This window comes from Daphnia pulicaria, chromosome 1 (assembly GCF_021234035.1).
Source record: "Daphnia pulicaria isolate SC F1-1A chromosome 1, SC_F0-13Bv2, whole genome shotgun sequence".
Classification (NCBI taxonomy): Eukaryota; Metazoa; Arthropoda; class Branchiopoda; order Diplostraca; family Daphniidae; genus Daphnia; species Daphnia pulicaria.
The window spans coordinates 22,012,946-22,034,538 of record NC_060913.1 but is presented as its reverse complement, the minus strand read 5'-3'; the positions used below and the strand labels follow the sequence as shown (position 1 = coordinate 22,034,538).

Sequence of the window (21,593 nt, the reverse complement as noted above, 5' to 3'; positions counted from 1 at the left end):
TCACTAAACGCAGAGAGTAGAATTCGAACCTACGCTCCAAGATGGAAACTGATATCGAGTCAGTCGCCTTACCCACTCGGCCATATCTGTAATAACATTCTTTGAAAAACATTTGGAAACCATCAGTACCTTTTTAAAGTGAAAAATATTTAATGAAAGAATGACAGTGGCCCGTAAGAGGATCGAACTTATGACAGCCGCGTTATTAGCACGGCGCTCTATCCAACTTATCTAACAGGCCTCAGATTGTGAAACATTTATGAAAACCAACGAGTAACCTGAGCCCCGGTCAAATTCGGGGAACTTTGGCCTAGCGTAAAGTCGGACTCTTTAGCTATTCGGTTTTCTGTAGCTTAATCATCTGCCCATAACAGAATTTATCGTGGGAAATCTGCCCAGTTAGTACCTAACTTGAAGATTGCGTCATCACGGTGATGCTTTAGACATCTGGTGGTGATGCTGGTTGTTGCTTCATGGTTGCGTCATCAAAGATTGCGTCGTCACGGCGACGCTATAGACATCTGGTGGTGATTGGTTTGGGCATATTTGGGCATTGGGCATGTTTTGTTTCATTCACATAAATAAGCTCCTCCCCCAAATGTCCGTGACATGAATAAGCTCCTCCCCCAAAAATGTCCGTGACATGAATAAGCTCCTCCCCCAAAAGCTTGCTCTTTTATTATATATGGATGGATAAATGAGCTTTGTTAATAAACTAATTTCCTACATTATAAAGTTTGTTTTAACTTATAATATCCTGTGGTTTAATTACAATATCATATCTAGTATGTTTGATTGCATCACACCAATAAGTCATCTGAGCTGAGCAACAATTCGATTAAAAGAACTTGGCAACACTTATTCCGCCTTGTAAATGTTATGACGATAGTGTTTTAAACAAATGATATTGTAATTAAACCACAAGCACAAGGTATTATAAGTTAAAACAAACTTTATAATGTAGGAAATTAGTTTATTAACAAAGCTCATTTATTGGTTTTCATAAAAAAACTATAAATATTTACACAATAAATTAAAATAAATTTTTTTTTTCATCCTATCGTTTTTTATTAATTTTAATATCTTCCCCTCCGAATTTCTCGAGAGCTTTTGAGCTGCAGATTCTCCTCAAAAATAAAAATTACCTTTTTTATACATAAGAAAATCGAAATTAACACGTAGTTTCAAATTTGATGCGTTTTTTGACAGATTGTCAGATTGACTGTACAATACGTACCGTTTCCTTTCATGAGATTTTTTTTTCTTAAACAAAGAAAGCTTAAGAACAAATCAGACGAGGGATTCAGTTGGCGGCCGTATAATATAGTACAAAAGCACGAGAAATAGATTATATATATAAAAGGTTCAGTGTGTATGTGTGTGTGTGTCAGTTTCGTGAAGAAAACAACAACAAAAAAAGAAAATAGATGAAGACAAAAAAAAAGTGTTTTTCAAATGGGCACATATCATCAAATTATTGAAGGCAAAAGAGAGAATATTAAAGATGGCTAGACAGCCCGAGGGGACTGGAGATTTGAATGTGATGAGACAGGCGGAAGAACATGCAAGAACATTTGCAAGCTGTCCGAGCGGATTTGATGAACATCTTTTCATGGAAATTTTTTTAAAGGGGGAAAAAACACACACAACACAAATGAAAAGGTAGAAAAATAAAATAAAAAATAATAATTTTTTTTATTCGATTGAACTTTGTCAACGCCATTTTTGTTGGTTTTCTTTTCTAGCAGATAAAAATAATGTGGCCGAAGTTTTCCAACACGAAACATCGCTGCCCCATATTGTTGATGAGAAAATTGATGACAAGAGAGAAACAAGACGTTATTGAAGAGTGAAATTGCAAAAATTTGGATAATTCAAAAGAAAAAAAAAGCGTGAGTGTATGGGCCAATCGAATCGTCGGCACGAACCACAGAGGAATTCACAAAAATTTCAGTTGATTTTAATCGAAACAAAATAAAAAAATAAAACAAAAGAAGAAGAAAAAAAAATATCCAACAAATGAGGATGTTAAGAAGAGTTTATACAATCGAAAACTATTGACTTTGGAGGCATATCTCGTGAATAGATTTGTCTTTAGGGGGATTTAATTAAATGACATTTCTTAATTTTTTTCGTCTTCTTCCATTCTACTTTTTCTCCCTTCTTCCTCAAGACAAAATGCAAACGAGAGCTGCAATCGGTTCCTTTTTTTTTCCTTCTTCTTCTAGCTTCGAGATATTTATATTAAATCTTTATTACTAAATTATTACCGTCGCATATGAAAAAAGTAAAAAATTCTTTTTTTCTTTGTTTCTTTTGTAAAAACACAAACACACGAAAGGTGAACGAAAGAAAGCTGCCTTCAGTTTCTTGATGTAGCTGTGTTGAAAAAATCGGGGCGGAGCTTGCGACCTCGTGGTTTGCATTTGAAATCGAATGACTTAGATTGCGTAAAATTGAACCTGCAAGTTTTTTTGTAAAAATGGGGAGGAAAAAAAACGAGAAGAAAAATGCGGCTAATCATTTAAAAAATGAAGTCGAGATAACTACCGGGTTAAAGTAACAGAAAAAAGACAGAGAAGAAGGACTATATATCTTCATGCTACATGTGGGGGGGGGGGGGGGGATTTGTTGCTGAGTTTTTGGGTTGTTTCTTCATTTTCTTTTCCCAGCACGGCACAAAGTTCCAAAGATTCAAACAACGCCCTCCATGAAAGAGGTGTCGAGGTGCTGGATCAACGTCCGGATGAACGCCATCTCTTTGCGGGCGTTGTCAAAGATGACTTTAGGATCGGAGGCGTTGCAGCGGAGGCAGTTGGGTGCCATCACCATGGCCAAGTTGCTGGCGTCCATTTTGGTCACAGAAGACACTTCGGTCTGCGAAAAGATCTGCAGAGAGAAAGAAAGAAAATGAACAACTGGAATAGAAGAAGAATAGAAAAAAAGAACACGGAAGAACCTGTAGGAAGCGGATGAGATACGATAGAACCAGTCGGTGAAATTCTGGCAGACGGTGAACTATGGCGACGGCTCGCTCGGGATCGGCACAGTATTGAACACAATCCTGATACAGTTCATCAGGGATGAGACTCTCGTAAAGTTCGCGGTACCAAAGTTTCAGCAAAGAGGCCGGGACGTGAGCGTCGCTAACGGGACACAATTCCCATTGGTCCATTCGATTCTTTAAGCTATTGACTTCGTCTACATCTGCAGGAACTCTGCGACGTGAAATAATAACACAAAAAAAAAGAGAAATAGAAATGAGGTTAAAGGCGGGAGGCAATTAGGGGCGGAGTTTGTTTGGCGCACCTAAAAATGCCTTCGGTTTGAGCGCCTTGGAGTCGAAGGATCTCTTCTGATAACGTTGTCTGGATCCAGGGCAGTTTGCGATGAGGAAAGCGATCGCGCTGGACCATCATTATCTCCTCCAGGGTGTTGCCAAACATGCTGGGCCGGAAAATTTGCAACTAAAGTGCCGGAAGAGAAGGAAAAAAATAAATAAACAGGTATTATTCAAATGACGCACTAGATTATCAATGAAATGATTCAAAACGCACCCTGGCTTGCTCGATTTCTTCTAAAGTGGGTTTGCGCTCGTGGCGTCGTCCGGCGGCACCGATCCGCATCAGCCGTCGACAACTAATCGTGGCGTAATGAGACACTTGCACCTAAAAGTTTAAAAAAGAAGAATGAAAATTTGGGCAACAGATGGCGTCCAAGTCTAACAATCGGCGTACGTGAATGGGCCATTTGGCGACTTCGGTGAAATTCAGACCGGGATCGCGATGACGGTTGATGTAGCCATCGAGATAAGGCTCTAGCTTGGGCGAAGGTGGGAAGAAATAGAGGCAGACGGCCATCAGCTCCCAACCGCGTCTGAGACTCTCCCTGTAAACGGGCCAGAATAAACACAAGAAGACATTCCAGATAAATGTTTAGAATAAAACGGCCATCTCATAGACGTACTTGCGAGGATTCTCCGTCGTCTGACGACAGACATGCAAATAGAGCTCGTCACGGAGGGCCGGCTTGTTCCAGGCGTGATTGCACAGTTCCAGGGCCACAGAGTTGCACGTCATGCCCGGCTTGCACTTGCGATCGCCCATGTAAATCTGCACTAATTTGAAGAGATCGCAGGCCTCCTTCTTCAGGGTCTTGTCTTCCAGCGGGAGCATCGGCTTGCGGATGGGATCCTTGGACCAGCTGAGCATGTCCCGGATCGACAAATTCTTGCGGAACAGGCCCTTCTTGTGGATGTTGAGGTGGCTCTGAGCGTACTTTTCAATGTCGCCCTCGGTCGGAGTGGTGGGACCCTTGCCGTTGGGCCCAAGCTGCAAGGAACATTCAGGATCGATCAAGTTAAAGCTCAGAGTGCAGACGGAAAGTATTCAAGTACTACTACCGTTGACGAAGATCGCTGCAACGGACTAGTCTTGCTGGAAGGTGCCGGAATGGCGGAATCCACTGACTGACGGAATCCTTCCATGGCGAACGGCTGCGGACATAGACAAAACAAAATAAAATAAAAACCAATTAATGGATCGAGTGGAAAATCGATGGAAACCTAACACTCACCCCGGCTCGGTCCATGACTGGCGAGTACAGCGAACTCGACGGATGGATCATCATGGATTCTTTGGGGCGAGGGCGGAGTGAGGACGTGGAACCCGAATGCATCAGGGCTGACGAGTTGGGAGAAACAACCGAGCCGGAAGCCATAGGACCGTCGGGGAGGCTGCGGTAAGTGCCGCCGGAAATGCCCGGATCGGCTTCCGTGTACTCCGGCTCGACAATCACATCCGCACTGACTGTGTAGCCGCTGGGATTGGGCCCCGACCCGGGGCCGAAGTGATGCAGCAAAGTCTTTGACTGCTGGCGGTGCGGCGGAGCCGGTGGCAAGAGGAACTGGGTGTAGTGATCGTCTTCTTCCAGGTATTGGCTTTCGTCCAGGTATTCCAGTGACGACGAATCCTCCACGTTCGACATGCCTGCAATAAGCAAAACGACATTTAATCTCATCATCTCAATAAATAAGAGTCGCCAATCAAATTGTTTACCTTCATCATCGGCAAAGTCATCGCTGTCGTCGTGTTCCGGCGGATGGAGATGAGTGGGAACCCGTAGGCGGTGACGAAGTGAGTCGTGCTCTTCCTCGTCGTCGGATCGAAAGTGATCGGCGCCGGTTCGCCCACCGCCACCACCGCCGACTCCTCCTCCTCCGTCTTCGGCGATGGGCGACGAGTCTCCGAATCGGTAGCCGGACAATTTGGCCTGTTCCAGGATGTACTGCTGCAGTGGCAAGAGATGGGCCTGGGCTTTCGAGTCCAGGTAATAATTGTAATCTATGTTCGAGTAGAGTGGGACCGGGTCGTAAACGGGACCGCCGGCCGCCTCGACGGCGCTGCCGTTGGCATCGGCCGCCATTGCGGACGCGCTCGACGGCTGGGAAGATGAGGAGAGATTGCCCATGGCCGCAGCTCCTAACTGGGCCGAAGGAGACGAGGAAGAAGGAGATGATTTGGTGCCGGCGCTCGTCTTGGTCCGGCTGTCCTGAGAGGCCCGACTGCCCGTCGTTGCCAATCCGGAATCTCCGGCCGAGTGAGGTGACGAGTCGGTGGATCGGAGGACGCGGCCCAGCGAGTCTCGCTGCTCCTTGCTCTCCCGTTTTGGACTAGGACTGGAATCGGACCCAAAGCTGCCGCCAGGGCCTCCATATTGGCGCGGATGATCCCTTCCGCCGCTTCCGGTCGACGACGACGTCCGGAACGAAGCCGACGAGCCCAGCGGCCTTTGCTGCCTCGGCTGCTGCTGCTGCTGCTGGGACGACGAGGACGACAAGTGCTGCAATTTCGGCGAGTCCAGCTGCGAGTGGTGGTAGACCCGGGCCGGTTTGCCCGTGGACCCTCCGCTGCCGCCCGATTCAAACGACCGCTGCTTGCGATTGATCATGGGCGTGCACAGACTATCCACTCCTGGAGCGCTCTCGCTGTTGGCTCCCGACAGGAGCTGGTGCTCCCGCTGGGGCGACCACAAGTCGAACAGCGGACCCTGGCCGCGAGCCTTTGAAAAATCAAAATCAAAAAATGAAATAAAATCAAAAATCAGAAACAAGAGATAAAACACGGACGCTACAATCTGGAACGACGTTTATCCTCACGAATTCCGCATTCGCCCTTTGAGCCGGTTGTTGTTGTTTTTTTTTTACTGTTGAAGATGAGACGTGATTTGTTTTGTTCTTCCTCGTGACCGACAATCAAGCATCCATAAATAATGATCCGCCTCCCAGATATTTCACACACGCCCCGCCATCCATTCAAAATTTGGTTTGATTATTAGTCGGTGTGTCCAGGGCCCTCTTTTGTTTTCTTCTTCTTCTTCTTTTTATATTATATTTCGGGAATGCCAAACTGAGAAAATCTTGTTTGAAAACTTTTTAACGGCAATAGAATAATAATCAGAGCGGCGCCACTCTCATTTTGTCGTGTTAATATTTTACGACGGGACCCAGTTGTTTTCAAATTCTTTTCTCTCTCATCTAAACAACAAAAATGGGGAGAGATTGAAATTTGTGTTTTTCGGTTGTTGGAATGAGGAAAAAAATCGTTAAAAGAAAATGTAATCATCCTCAGACGTAGTAAAACGCGTAAAAATAGAGATTTCAAAACGTCATAGGCGTGACTATTAAGGGCAAATGTCAGAGCACGTCTGATTCCTTCCAAAATGGATTTTCATTTCAAAAATCCTCACGTCCGTTTTTTGTTCCCCCCGCTCTTTGAATCTCACCCAACTTTTTTTAGGGGGAAGGGAAATAACTTTCTGTTATACCCATCCTTTTATATTTCCCATTGAATAGGAAAAAAGAAAAAGAAAAAAATAGGATTTCACACCAAAACAACCGTTACGGGTTGTTGGCACCTCCGGCATTTGATATAACCAGCTAAGACGACCACGCCCCCATTTGACATTTCTTGATCCTGATCCACCTACTCCAGAGAACCGCGGGGTCGCGACAAGATGATGCACAAGACTTGTATGTATATTTCTTCTGTTGTTACGTGTAAAAGTTCTTTTAAAAAAAGTTTCTAGTTGGAGGGCCTCAACACTCGTTTGTCTTATTCCTTACCCATCATGACGTCCAATGATCATGACAGCATCTTGGGCGGGCCCGCCCTCTCGGAGGAATTTTAATGGATCACACCATCTAACCCCCCCCCCCCACAACCTCCCATCTTACGATATCCCACCCAAAGGGGAGAAAAAAAACCGACTTAAACTAACAAAAACTAAGACACACACAAAAAAAGTAGTTAGGTGCTAGTCCAAAGTTAAAGTTTTAGACTAGTTGTTGTTGCTGTTGCTGTTGTTGCTGTTTAGATTTCGCCCAATCTGGACCAATACTAAGCGAGAACAAGATATTGTCAGTTAACGAGCGGACGTTATCTCTCTCGCCAGTTAACGAGAAGCCATCAAAAGTCCCTCGGGCGGTTTTGTGCGTTGGCTCTGGACCCCCCTGGATCTCTCAGCGATGGTTGGTGGTCCGTCTCCGCACACACACACACAGAGACCATCAACCCCCCCCTCACCTCATCCCAAAAGGGCAAAAACAACAAGACAAGAAAAGAAATAGATTCGAATCTCTTCTTTTTTCGTTGTTGTTTTTGTTGTTGTTGTTGTTGTTGTTGCGTTACCGTTTGAGGTCGTCGTTGTTGCATGAAGCTCAAACTCCTGGAAAGAGATCCGTCGCGATAAAAGAGGTCGTTGGGTTTGTGGCTGCGGACGGGCGTCGGGGTGGTGCTGGTGCTGCTGCTGCCCATCAATAAGCCGGCCGAGCCCATCAATCCCGACACGGGACTCGTTTCAGAGTCCAGGCTGCGCTGGCGAGACAATTCCATTCCGCCGCCACCGCTTCCGCTCCCTCCGCCGCCGACTCCGCCGCCACCGCTGCTGCCGCCACTGCCCTTCTTCCGGCTGGAAAGCGGAGTGCTGGCCGTGCTGCCGATGCCAAACTCCAGGGGCGGAGGATCCAGGGTCGGCCTCCGCCCACTCGACGGAGTCCCGCGGAGCGGAGAAGTCAGCGACGCTCCGCCCAGAGGACCCGATCCGGCGCTGCTGCCCAGCTTGTCGGAGCGTTTGCTGAGCGAGAGAGTGCTGGAATCGCTGGATCGTCCGGAATCTTGAGACTTGCCGTGCCGGTTGTACCATCCGCCGTGACTGGTGCCTCGACGGACCTTCCTCTGCTGCTGCTGCTGGGCCGAGAGCTGGGCCAGCGGCTCCAGGTGAGCCTCGTCCACATCCTCGTCGCTCTGCGGATGCTGACAGTGGCCGTGCTTGTTGATGCTGCCCGAAGTGCTTCCGCACTGGTGATTGTGGTGGTTGTGATGATGATGGTGATGGTGGTGACGCCGGTGAGGGCGTGGCGAGGCCACAGGTGACGTCGAGCACGTCTGAGTCCCCGTCCCGGTCATAGCGCTGACCGATCCTCCTCCGCCGGACGAAGGCCGAGAAGACTCGTGATGCTTTTCCACACTGCGTCTGGTCCCGCTTCCGCCAGTGCTTCCATTGCGATCATTCCGGCTCTGAATTTGTTTTAAAAGAAAAAAGGGAAAAACATTTGATGAATGTTCTTCGCAATCCTTCAAAAATGGAAGAAAATGTCAAGAAATACCAAAGCGGAACGTGACGGGGTCTGAGTGGAAACGGATTCCTTTTTGGCTGCCGGCCGGACATTCTCGGTTGATGGGCCGTTTTGAGACGGCGATAGAGATTCATCACCCCCTTTTGACGAGGCCGAATCTTGGCTGGGCGATTTGACTTGAGTATTCTGCTTCAGCGTCTGTATAAGAAAATGAAAATAAAGAAATGAAAATAAATCAAACAAAATCAGCCGGATCCACTCGACAGCAGACGCAAAGTTGCGTAACCAAGTTGACAACAACTTCAACTATTTTACATACGTATATCCCCCCACTCAAAAGTCTAAGAGAAGGGTTTTGTGCCTCCTCCTTGTTCCTTCCAGGACAATTTCAAGATGAACTAAACAGCTTTCTCTCTCTCTCTCTCCTATCCGAAAATAGATTTCTCTCTCTTGTCTTTTTTTCTTTTTCCCCGGATAGAATCAGGCCAACCATCGTCCAAACTGTTATGTGTGTACCTCCCACGCCTCTTCTCTCTTGGGATTCTTTTTGCGTCTCTCCTTCGCAACCCAAAAAACGGGGAGGAAAAATAAACGCAGAAGATCAAAAGTGCCCGGCTCTGTTCTCTCGCACACACAAAATGAGTTTGTTGTCAAGATTCCAACATTGCCCGTTCGTCAAAAACAAGAAAATGAAGCCAAAACTTTGGGGGGAAAACCAATTTTTTCACGACTGTTGCTCAATATTTTTTGGGGGGGCTAGAAAGAAAAACGAAATAATTGTCTGAAAAAAAGGGCGTCAGCTGTGAGGGGGGCGTATCCGTTTGAAGCGCGTGACGTGGAGTTGCACGCAACGCTCGGCGACCTTCCTGTTTTCCATCCCGAGACCATGACACAGTGTGTGTGTGTCGGCTATTTAAACTTTGTCCCCTTTCGGAAGGAGATTGACGGGAACCCGTAACGTCTTCTAACACGCAAACGTCAAATTTTTGTGAAAACAGAAAAAGGAAAAACTAAAGAGCACGGAAATATACTAATTCCTTCCCATCCATCCAGCCAGTACACACAGAGAGAGAAAGAGAGAAAATGATGGAGGATGTCGGAATTCCGGAACTGATAAAGAATCTTCCCCCCCCCCCCCACCTCAGACACACACACCCTTAACTGTTGTTTTGTTGTTCCAAGTAGGAAAAACACGGACGCCGGTGTACGCGTTTATGGTTGAGCATTTTTCGGCGGGTATTGAGAGATTAGAAACGGGAGAAGAAGAAACCAAACGGAATCGCAGCGGAATTGACAAACACACACAAAAAGTTGTGGTGGAAAAAAAATGGGCCGCACCTGTAACTTGGCCAGCGGGATGATGTCGCAGTTGGGCGGCCTGTGCCAGACGGTCCGTTGGGTGGCGGCGTTATAGTAATAGAAGCGCGATGTCTTGTGGTCGAACAACTCCCACCACTGGTTGTCCGTCGTCCGTTTCCTGTTTCAGACCGAAAAAAAAAGAAGTTAAAGAAATCGGCCACATTAAAAACATGATTTTTGTATTTCGACTGAAAAATCTAACACAATCACGCATATCGGAAATACGCGACTTCATTTTTCTGCGCCAAACAAGGTTAGTAGGGTAGGTCGCCCAGCCAAGCGGGACGGACTTAACGACAAGGACAAATCGCTTCTTCTTTTTCTTTTTATTCTTATTCTTTTTTTTAACGCGTTTCGGAATTCTTTTTGCGCGTTCCCGAAAATCGGGCAACCCTAAAAAAGGCGATAATCACCACGTTCTTTTGCCCGTCGCCAAAAACAAAACAAAAAAACAACTAAAAAAAAAGACAGGTAAATCGTGGGAGAGAGAGAGTCGGTCGTTATTCGAGCGCTCAAACAACTTGGGCATGAATTGAAGAGAAAAAACTGAGCCAGCACCACCGACGACGACACATTTCCACCCGCAAAACGTCCGATTTTAGACATTTCAATTGACAAAACTTTCACGACCGGCTTTGCCATTTTGTTGAATTGACCGTCTACAACCGCTATACTCTATTATCGACCAGGACCAGGACCAGACCAGAAATAAGAAAACAAACTTACACTGAAACGCCAGGCGGCGGATCCCAGACGCATTCGCCGGTCGTCAAGTTGGCGTACATGTGTTCTTTGGTCCTCGGCTCGATGATCTCCACCCACTCCATTCTGTAAATGCGTTTCAAATCAAATACACACACAAAAATGAATAAACAAAAAATTCAAGCCAAAAACACATAAAAACGGCATCATTTCTTTCGATTATATCAGAAATCAAATGTTTTTAAACATTTCCTCAGAGATCTATCAAAAAATAAATAAATACAAACAAATCACCGAAACGAATTAATCGACGGGCCGGGTTCGGGGGGGGGGGGGGATTTGGGGAACGCGGGAGGAAGAAAACAAGTGGGCACTGGGATTTTCGGGGTCCGCCAGATGTTGCTACTTCGTCACACACACACACACACAAAGCGGCTAGTCCAACCCTAACGTGATGGATGGTGCCAACATCCACACGAGCGAGAGCTGGAATCGCAGCTGGATTTTTCTTGCTCAAAAAGAATAAGAGAAGGAAGGAAGGAATAGAGAATGAGAGGAACGCCCACAATCTAAAAACCCACCCCCACGTACGTCTACACGGTCCGCGCACGAGCCGCCTCTGTCCGGCTAGCGGGGAGAGAAGAGGAGAGAAGAACCCGTTTGGCTAAGTTTTTTCGTCTGCATCATTATTATCATCATCATGACTCTATTTTCCTCCTACAAAGAGAAGAAGAAGAAGAAGCTTTCTTATTAAGAGTCATGAGAAGCGGCCGCCATCTTCTCCGATTCCTACAGAAAAATCAAATAAAAAAGTCCCAAGAACTTGAGAGGAAGAAAAGAAAATGGGAACGTAGAAATTGGTGGGGGGAACCGGCTCTGCCGAGAGCTTTCTTTTTATTTCTTTTTCTCACAACTGCACACAACACTGAACTGACAACTTCTTACAACAAGATCTTGTTTAGAATATCTATCGAAACGATAGCAGTCTCAGCAGCAACAACAACACAGCCTACACTGCTAAAGCTGGACCCCGGTTGGTGCTGGCCTTTTCATCGGCGAAACCCCCCGGAGCCATAGGGATATTGTTAATGGCTTTCCTATAAAGTTCTCTTCTCTCTGGCAGTCCAGCCGGACCTTTTAAAGGACCGAAAAAGTTCGTCCGTTCGTCCGTCTTCTTCTTCTGTTGTTTGTCTGATGATGTCCGCCCGCTATGACTCAACCTTAACGGCCACTACTACGCTTTAGCTGCTGCCCAGTTTTAAAAATAAAACCAATAGTGAGAGACCAGCAGTAGCGAGGCCCCTCCGCTGATGGACTCGACGGACCGCGAGCGGGGGCTTTTGTTGTTCCGTCCCTGCGCCCGTTTGATGGCTGCCAGCTCTTTTCAGCGGGGGCTGCTGCCGGCCGTGACACGCCAGTTGAGAGAATCAAAAAGAACTGGCCATCAGTTTATTTTCCGATTGAAAACGATGATGAATCAACTGGGAAATTGAATTTGATTTATGAGCCGGGCGACGGACGGTGCAAAGAGAGAGAGACAAACGTGGAATCAAAAGGGAGGAAGGACGTCCAGTTGGCCACCACAACATCATCATCACCGTCATGATGGCCACATCCTTTGCATAACTCAACCAGAGAGAGACAGAGAAAGTGAGAAAGTCCCATTTTGGGTTGTTGTCTGCAGTTTCTCACTGGGCGGAGATAAAAAAAAAAGTGAAAGAGAAAACAAAAAAAAACAATCGAATAACGCGATAATGATGATGACACGAGAAAGTTGGCTGTCCATTCAGTCTCCCCTAAAAAATTATTCAATTCCTTTTTTAAAAATAAAAATGAATTTCCAGTCACGAAAATGAATCGAATGTCTCGACTCGTTTGAGCCAAACATGCAACAATTAGATAAGATTTAAGATTGTTCTTTCCATAACAAAAATCAAGTTCATTCAGAATTCGAGTCGGTTACAGCACACACATACACACCGGGATAAATGCTAATGTTATTCATATATAATCGAACCATTCCGAGAGCCGTCTAGAGCCAGCCCGATATTATCCGCGTCCCATAAATGGGCACGACCTTCCCATATTTGTTGGGATGACATTCAGATTAATAACTTTACATGGTAATAAACAGAAATGGAGAAAGGAGCAGACGATTTCTCTCTTCTCCCAAGAACCCCGGAATTGGAAATGAGAACACAGCAACAACAACAACAACCAGACCCATGACCCATCCGCATTTCGTTTCATTTTTTCCACGAATGGATTTGCCATTTTTGTTGGTTTTGTTTGTTTGTTTGTTTCAAACTCTTTCCACCGGCTACTCGTTTCGGAATAGAAATAAATTATTCCTAGTTCTTTTCTTTTTTCGTTTGATGCAACTACACGAGCCAAAATTTAAAAATTCGAAACAGAAAAAATAAAATAAAAAGCGTGACTGTTAAAGAAGGGGGAGGGAGGGTTTGGTGCTTAATGGCAGAGCACACGTCGCCACCTGCCCCGTGTTTGACGTTTGAAAGGCAAGAAAAACTCAAAACTTGTTTCCCTTTTGGGTTGAAGGTTTTTCTCTCGACTAAGAAATGAGATCCAGACATCCGGTCAAAGGTCATAATACCTCGTTATTCTTCTTCTTCTACTTCCCCAACTAGTCCAATTTCGTTTTTCTACTTTTTGGCATTCCACCACACACACAAGAGAGAGAGACACTCATCAACCGGAATTGGGAGAGCCCAGAAGAGAAGAAAATAAAGGAGGCAACAACATTCCTTCATCCTTCCTTCTCCTCCTCCCCCCCTCTTCTCTTTGCATTTTCTCTTTTGTGGGACAAACTACTATTTTTACTTGTCAATGTTTCGCTCAGAGCAGCTATAGCAGAAAAAGGGCGTCCCGCATTCACGATCACGGACCGATAAAACGGACAATTGCCCATGTGTTTTTCTTTTCTTTTCTTCGCATCTTCTAGACGAGCGTGTGTACGTGCGGTTGTACATATCGATCGAAGGGTGCCTGTCCGAGTCACCCAAAAAATTTCCCAATACCCGAAAAACATGTTGTGTGTCCTGTCTGTCTCTCTATCGCATGGTGGGGGGGAAAGCTAGTCGAGAAAATGCAATCAACTCTCCGCGAACGTGCAGGCCAGCCTCCCCCTTTTTTCTCCGTGGAACACACAGTTTTCGGGTGATTCACATATAGGAGCACAGGAGCAGGAGCGCACAACATAAAGGGGAAGAAGCCGAATAGGGTGGTGGGTGTACACAGTCAAGCGCAAAATAAATAAGAAATGCTCCATCTTCTTTTTTGGGTTCGACTCCACCACCGACACTCACACCAACACAGTAAAAAGAGTCCAATCAACACACAGACAAGAACAGTGAACAACTCAACACTACAGAAAAGTCCAAGAGAAAGTCCAACACCGAGAGACATGCTAACCCTTTTTGTATCCTCAGTCAACGTCGTCTCGTCCCCAAGAACTATTATTGTTAAGCGTCGGGAAATCGTCAACTTCCCAGGATCAGAATCGAATGGGAAACGTCGATTCTGGGAACTAATCGGTCGAAACGTGACATTGACGGAGAGTATGTGTTACACTATCTCTTCAACGTGTTCGACATTTTTTTTTTTGTTTTTAAATAAAATAAAAAATAATGTTATCGAAACCGCAGAAAAAAAAACAAGGAGGAAAAAAAAGAGTAGATGGCGACTTTGGCGATTTCACCATTTCCTGTCCGGGGTCGGTCAATTCTTGAAAAGACCGTGGCACACGACTTGAAACCGCAAAAGGAAAAAAAAAGGAACACGCGACGTCGTATTGGATGGTTGAAGAAAATAACGAAACAAATCCTTCACCTGAGTAATAGTAGTAGTTGGGCTATTGTGATTGATTGTAAATTCCCACCGATCGAAGGAATCTTTCGAATTAATTGATGAGTTTCTATCACGATGAGGATGTCATTGCCGATCAAATAGGGAAACAATGCACACACACAAAAAACTAAAACACTGCGGCCTACGCCAGACAACCCACACACACACACACTAGGAAAATCAAAAATCCTCCCGGAGTTAAGTGCGACCGCTCGCTGGGGAGGTGGTCGACCGACTGAAGACACAAACTCAACTCGGCTCCACACACACACACAGACACACCACGGTTTTTCTTCTTTCTTTCTTTTCTTTCGAAACCAAAACAAGGGAACAACACTTGAAGAAAAAGAAAAAAATAAGAACGGTCTGCGATTTTGCACCTCGAGCGGTTCACGATTATTCGGACCGCGGGACGTTTCTCAAGTTGATCGTTTCTTTTTTTTAATGTGATAAATCTAGACTTGGGAATGAGCTCGCGTAAGCTCGTGAAAAATCATCGAAAAATGGGGAGCGAAAAAATACACACACAGAGAGAAAGATCCGAGTAGTAGCAGCAGCAGGATTTCCCGTCTTTCATCCGCATGTCTCTCTTCGTGGTTTTCCATCGGGGTGGAGTTGCGTTGAGAGGGGAAGGAGGGACCCGGAGGGAGGGAATACGGGACGCGGAAACCCAAAATGCGGGCGTCGTCGTCGTCGCTGTTCATCCCGTGAAAAACAAAACAAAAAACTCCTTTTTTCATCGTTGTAACTGCGTGTGTGTGTATGCTGGTGTCTTTTCTTTATCTAAATCTTCTTGTTTTTTAAAGGAAAAAAAAATCTGCCATCACCTTTCGAACGGTTTCCAAGGGAAGAAGAAAACGGTTCCGGCGCAATCCAAATATTATCGCGACTAGAAGCTCTTTTTTTTCAGTTTTCGGGGTTGTTATTTCTCACCGGTATACGGCGGCGGCGGCGGCCCAACGGTTTTTGTTTAGTCGATGAGTAGAGAGTGAGTGCTAGCATGAGAGAGTGTTGACGCCCTTTAGGATATCAACACCAGCACCGACGGACTGAACGACCGACAGACCGTGTGTGCTTTTAATCCCCCAAAGAGAGAGAGAGAACGCGTCACACACACCAGCCGAAAATATGAAAGAAAAGCCTAGGCCGATCATCGCCACCTTGAACCGAAATGTCAATTTTTTCAATGCAAATCGCGCTGATTGAGGGCAGAGTTGAGGAGGTGTTAGAGACGTAAACCAAAATGCATACCTTGGCTAGCTACACTAATGATACTCAAATGGTGATCTTGGCCATTTTTGATCATCCAACGTTGTTGAATCATGAATGAATTTCCATCTCATCAGATTCCTGAAACAACTGACAGGCAGTCCGTCATCCTCTCCATGGATGGGATTTAATTACCACTAGTCTTGTAATTTAACTCTCTTAAGTTGAGATTAATCCTCTGGTATTTACATCACAAGTCTGTTTCAGTCAGATTCAAGGGGGTAAAACAGTGAGTTGACGTCAACATCAGTGCCAGTACTCAATCCAGGGAATAAGTTGGAGGAAACCTTTGCAGTAACTTACAAAACCCATTAGGAGTAGCTGTAAGCTTGGAGAAATAAAAAAAGAAACGAGACGCCAAAAACTAAAAGTTTCATAACAGCTATTATAGCTTGTTGATAGACCCACCCTTTACTATATGTCACTGTGAATATGGACGCTGAACGCAAACAAACTGTACGGCCGTTCGTCACTCAATGAATCAATTTGACCGATAAGATGGTTTAGTTTGATAAAGGAACAATTGAGCTTACTTGTTTCGATCAAGGTCTTCCATAACTGCAGATAAACTTCACGGAACTCGGGAAACCATGGCTTTAATATTTCGTGACTGACGTTTAATAGTCGGCCATTTTGCAGTTTTGCTGTGTAGTTGACAGCGCCACCGCTCTTTTTATTTACATCCCGATGTTGATCGAAACAGTGTACACTAGTAGAAAATGACTGCATTTACAGACAAGCCTTCAGAAATTGGCAAGCAAGAATGGTTGGAAAAGTTGGAAAATGTTCATCTACCGCGTACGAACATGAATCGTCTAGTGATGAACTACTTAGTGACTGGTAAAATCATTTTTTTCTAGTTGTGTTGTTCTCCATTTTAACCAGATTGCATTATGACATGACTTTGCAGAGGGTTTCAAAGAAGCTGCTGAAAAATTTGCATTAGAGGCAGGCTTCAAGGCTCCTGCGGAGCTGGAGAGATTGGATGAAAGGATCAAAATAAGGGATGCCATTCAGGCTGGGAAAATTCAGGAAGCAACAGCCTTGGTTAATCAACTGCATCCAGACTTACTCGATTCAGATCGTTATCTCTTCTTCCATCTCCAACAGCAACATCTCATTGAACTCATTAGGCAAAAAAATATTGAAGAAGCTTTGAAATTTGCTCAGGTAAATTCAACCTGCATAAGTCATCTGCACATAATCTTCCATCTTTAAGATTTTCTATTAAAATAGGAACATTTAGCTGAACGTGGAGAACAGAATCCAGCCATCTTAGGTGAATTGGAGAGAACCCTAGCACTATTGGCCTTTGATGACCCTGAAAAATCCCCCTTTGGAGATCTACTACATACTTCTCACCGTCAACGAGTTGCCAGCGAGTTGAACGCCGCAATCCTCAAGGCAGAGCATCGTGAATCCACAACCCCTCAACTAGTCTCCTTGATGAAATTGGTCATGTGGTCTCAAGATCAGCTTGATCAGAGAAAAGTGGGTGCTAAATTGTCAGAATACTTCTCTGAACTAGTGTCAGGAAAAAGTTGAATTGGACAGTCTTTTATTGTGATGCAGCAGATTAAACATCTTTCCATGTCATTGAAGATTTCTACTAGTTTTATTTCGTTTTATTAGGTAAAATATCCACGGCTGACGGACTTGGCGCGCGCCACACTGGATGACCCGAAGTAAATTGTTTCGACCCCAATCAATTACACTCATTTCTTGTTTTGTTCCTTCCATCGACAAAGTCTCTTCACAAATTACTCTTTAATCAACTGATCCATCGGAATACAGACTCGTTAAAACAACAGGGTGCATCCTGTCAATCCCTTATCCTTAAATACATTTAACATTTTACCAGCCAAAGACAAAATCCATTGCTTTGGAAACCAAACTCGAGTTGGGCTGCGCTGTCGTTCGTTGTTGGTTAACCTTGAGAGTCGATAAACACAAAAGGTGTTGCGTTAGAATTTTAGGACACCATATACGTGATAATATTCTAGTACCTCATAATCAGCTTGTGCTCCTTTGTAAGTCTGAGTCAGTGGTCTAAGATTGCTACGATCCAAAGCAGAGGGAGTTCCACTGGTTCCCAAGGCAAACGAACTGCTTCGATCCCAGATTGCTGGTTGTGGAGTTGAAGTGATTCTCATGGCTGGAGTGCTCATACCTGGCATGTTTTCCTTTCTATTTTCCTCCATAATGGACTGTAAAATACAAAAAGTTAAATTAGACATCAAAGTTATCTTTTCTTCTGGTGATCGTGTGAATTACCCCATCAGTACAGGGAACTACACCAATTATGAGAGTGTCAGTCAAAAGTCTGCCATTCCTGGCTAGGGCTTTTCTAGCTTGTAAGCGGCTGGCAAACTTCAAATGCATCCAGTTTCCCTGAGAGCAAAAATAGAAATGAAAGAGTAAGAAAACAACAAATTCTAAAGAAAGAGGCTGCCAAAGCTTATATACCTGTGAAGGAATACGATGCTCTAAAATATGTCCCCACATGGCTGTTTGTGTCAAAACATAGGAAGCAGCAGTGGGTGGGAAACCAAAAACTGTGACCCATGTACCAGCATCAGAATCTTCAAATGTGTCTGATTGGTCAACTTGAGAATTTACGCTATAATTTGCATGGGGGGTTGAGGGGAGGTGATGATAATCAGAAGGGGTGGAAGGGGTTGATGGGCCTGTAGCTGAAAATAGACGCTGTACAGGTGGGCCTCCAGGTTTGTCAGTTTTTCCAATTAACCTACAACCAATAAATTTAATATAAATGTATGGATAATTTTTTTAATTTGTGATACCTGTTGGCCTTTGGAGTCTGGACTGATGCTGAAGGAGGGGAAACAGATAGATAACCTGACGTTGAGGGCCCCTTCATCATTTTCATAGGGCTAGTTTGGAAAGGCCGACCACCACCCTATGGAAAGTCATTTACAGTACTGGATAAGAAACAAACTTTCAAAAGTGCCTTACCTGGCTCGTAATGTCACCCATTAAATAACCAGGCAGATATTGTGCTCCACTTTGCTGGACATTCGGATATACTCCCGTACCTGACGATGGACTTGTGGGAGAACCTAAGGCCATGGGTTCCATTTTATTAGAAGCTAGAAGAACGACAAAACTTTTATTAGATTTTGATTACATCAAGAATATACAAACATAATGTAGTTCTCAATACCTCTTTACGAAAAAAAACGTTCGATAAAATTTTAAACAATCTTCTGAGTACTGACGTTTGAGAGTTGGGTGTTGCCAAACAGCAATTAAGACATTCTGCAAACCAGGATGCAAATTGGATTTTTACGGGTAAAATTATTCTATTGAATAAATTGATGATTAAACTAATAAAAATATTAAAAATGTTATGAGAAGATTTTTTTTTAGTTTGTCTAATTTAATTTCAAAATTATTTAAACGTTTAGGTGGCGCTGCTAACGCGTAAACACGAAAATTGGGTAAGATTTGAAGATTTGAATTTACCACTTTTGCTATACGCCCAGCTTTAATGCTTGTGTAGTTAAAAACTCAAAACTGATCAAGTGATCAAAAACTTGGGGTAAAATAAATGTACAAGATGATGTTCTCAACCAACTAAAGCAAAGGAAAATTAATTTGATAATAGCCTACTATCGCATGTGAAAAGTGAAAGCCATGCTTTGTGTCTGTATGTTATGGATGATACTTTAACTAGAACTTGAAAATTTTGTTTTGCACGTTGATGAATTCTTTTTCTGACGGATTGAGGAAGAGACGCCACATCTTTCCTGTTCATATCCCATTGAAATTGTTTAACTGTCATCTATTCGTCACTGTGTTTAGGCCTAGCAAAACGGTCAGGATACTTATCGCCTGTTATCGCCGCCCCTACGATAATCCCGAAAACTTTGCTGCACATTTTAATTACCAGTCTCTCTTTCTGCTTTCGTTGATTTTAATGTAGAATATAATTACGAAACAACCGATTGAAATTCAGTATATTAAAATTTTACCAATATCGGTTAATCATCGATACACCATATTATATGTTATTATGTTGGTGCCGATTAACCACTGAAATTGAAAAAAAACATTTATTTTATAAATGAATATGGGAGGCGAGTGGGTGAATTGAATAAGGCGTCACTTGGGAATAGGTGCACCTTGAGATAAAGGTTCGAAACCACTAGTGAGCAAATTTAGTTGCTCACACACCCGCTCTGGCGCCACTAATCGAACTATCGGCGAATCTAGCGATTCTAGACAGAGGTCCCGTCCGCGGGTATAGGCTCAGACTAAGAATCCCAATTGGTAATCAGGTGGTAGTCAGGTGTAGTGCCTGATGAGATGTACTTGATCTAAAGTCATACTAGAGGGTCAGTCCGTGTATGCGATGATGTCAGACTAATGGGGTTATTGATTGTTGCGCGGGATTATTGAGCAATCGAAAGGTTGTCAACGACGTGCCCGGTGAACACTGACGTGATTAAATTACGTGTCACTAACAAACATTTGACACGTCGCACAAATTGACCTAATACCGATATTATTTTGGATTTTCTTGATTTAATAAATTTGATGACAGACATTTCTTTGCACGGGATTCTTTTCTCTACTTTTTGCTTGATTTATTACATGTAACAATTACGGTACTTGGCCTTGTACTTGGCCACAATAAATATCAACTGTCTTAGGTCTATAAATTTGCGCCTTCTTTCTTTTCTCCGACATCCTTCATCGATGGTTTGAGGTAATCCGGGCTTCCGGGAAGAAAGATCCAGAACAGACGACACACTCCACCAGGTGGCGCCGTTACCAGTTTGTTCTTCTTTCAATCCTTGTTGTTTTCCGTGTATCATCACTGTTCTGTGTATCATCAACTCATCAATGTAAGCTCAGCCGCAATTCTCCAATCCGACAAGCCCTAGCTGCAAGTGGCTCGGTCCAGTGACAGCAGCGTGGTGATGTTTTCATAAGAGCAACTCGGTGGTCAATGTCTTAATTATTTTAATTGTTGCTTTGTGGCAAAAACGCTCAAAGAACTAAATTTAAAACTTCGAAAGAAAACGGTAGGCTATTTGTTTTTCCACAATCAATCCTGATTATTCTTGATTTCAAAATTAATTTTGCAATAAGCTATGCGTAATGACTAATACGGGGGTGTTATTTTCATGTAGCAATGCTAACTCTTTGTAAATTATAGTAATTTTACAAATATACGTGTAAAGACTAAAAACCTAATGTTGCCATGTCTGATTGAACAAATAAAAAGCATTACTGATAAACTTCAATTGAAAATTTCCACCACACGGAGGAATGCCGTCATCGGACGTCGTTGAAAGAATTGAACATTATCAGGGTAAAGAGATAAAAAAATAAAAATGCAAGTGCAATCCGGACACAGAATTGCAATTGACCAGAAATTAAACGAAAAATTCTTTCATTCAAAAAAAAATATATAAAAAATACGGTGAGAACATAACCACTCATTTTGATACGTCAAACTACTAACCGCCCAATCAAAATTAAATAGCTACTAGTTATCATGTGCAGAGTATGAAAATAACGGAATGAAAGCATTTCACACAGAAACAAAAAGAGAACGCAGGCACTCACATTTAAAGATCTGCGTTGACGTCGGTGTCGGTGTGTGCGTTGTTTGTGTGTTCCGTTGAAGGTGTCTCGTTGATGTACAAACTTGCATGCCTTAAGCGCGGCCAGATATAAATGTCCTTTCTTCTATCAAAGAAAAAATAAACATTGAATAAACATTCCAATT

The 21,593-nt window shown here is 43.9% G+C and overlaps 3 protein-coding genes across 4 annotated transcripts; 1 reads left to right on the top strand and 2 right to left on the bottom strand.

Annotated features, from left to right (window-relative positions):
• Positions 1 to 1,302: 1,302 nt before the first annotated feature.
• Positions 1,303 to 16,485, bottom strand: LOC124351429 (AT-rich interactive domain-containing protein 1B-like). 2 transcript variants are annotated; one of them, XM_046801938.1, is made up of 14 exons: positions 16,366 to 16,485; positions 10,721 to 10,822; positions 9,974 to 10,112; positions 8,666 to 8,833; positions 7,689 to 8,576; positions 5,058 to 6,060; positions 4,576 to 4,988; positions 4,403 to 4,495; positions 3,967 to 4,331; positions 3,738 to 3,888; positions 3,558 to 3,668; positions 3,310 to 3,467; positions 2,960 to 3,218; positions 1,303 to 2,889 (listed from the first exon to the last, which is right to left on the bottom strand). In XM_046801938.1, exons 1-14 carry the CDS (start codon positions 16,386 to 16,388, stop codon positions 2,695 to 2,697), a joined length of 4,068 nt encoding a protein of 1,355 aa, XP_046657894.1. In that variant the 5' UTR covers positions 16,389 to 16,485; the 3' UTR covers positions 1,303 to 2,694. The 2 variants fall into 2 exon arrangements, with proteins under 2 accessions (XP_046657894.1, XP_046657895.1); XM_046801939.1 differs by lacking the exon at positions 16,366 to 16,485 and adding an exon at positions 14,546 to 14,810.
• A 16-nt stretch (positions 16,486 to 16,501) lies between these two features.
• LOC124351488 (glucose-induced degradation protein 8 homolog) lies at positions 16,502 to 17,642 on the top strand. Its single transcript, XM_046801942.1, has 4 exons — positions 16,502 to 16,672; positions 16,743 to 17,002; positions 17,069 to 17,323; positions 17,465 to 17,642. The coding sequence occupies exons 1-4, from the start codon at positions 16,552 to 16,554 to the stop codon at positions 17,519 to 17,521; spliced, it is 693 nt and encodes a 230-aa protein (XP_046657898.1). The 5' UTR covers positions 16,502 to 16,551; the 3' UTR covers positions 17,522 to 17,642.
• LOC124351471 (nucleoporin NUP35-like) lies at positions 17,374 to 21,551 on the bottom strand. The gene is made up of 8 exons (XM_046801941.1): positions 21,431 to 21,551; positions 19,017 to 19,111; positions 18,809 to 18,942; positions 18,637 to 18,752; positions 18,299 to 18,581; positions 18,107 to 18,223; positions 17,839 to 18,039; positions 17,374 to 17,764 (listed from the first exon to the last, which is right to left on the bottom strand). Exons 3-8 carry the CDS (start codon positions 18,929 to 18,931, stop codon positions 17,687 to 17,689), a joined length of 918 nt encoding a protein of 305 aa, XP_046657897.1. The 5' UTR covers positions 18,932 to 18,942; positions 19,017 to 19,111; positions 21,431 to 21,551; the 3' UTR covers positions 17,374 to 17,686.
• Between the last annotated feature and the right edge of the window lie 42 nt (positions 21,552 to 21,593).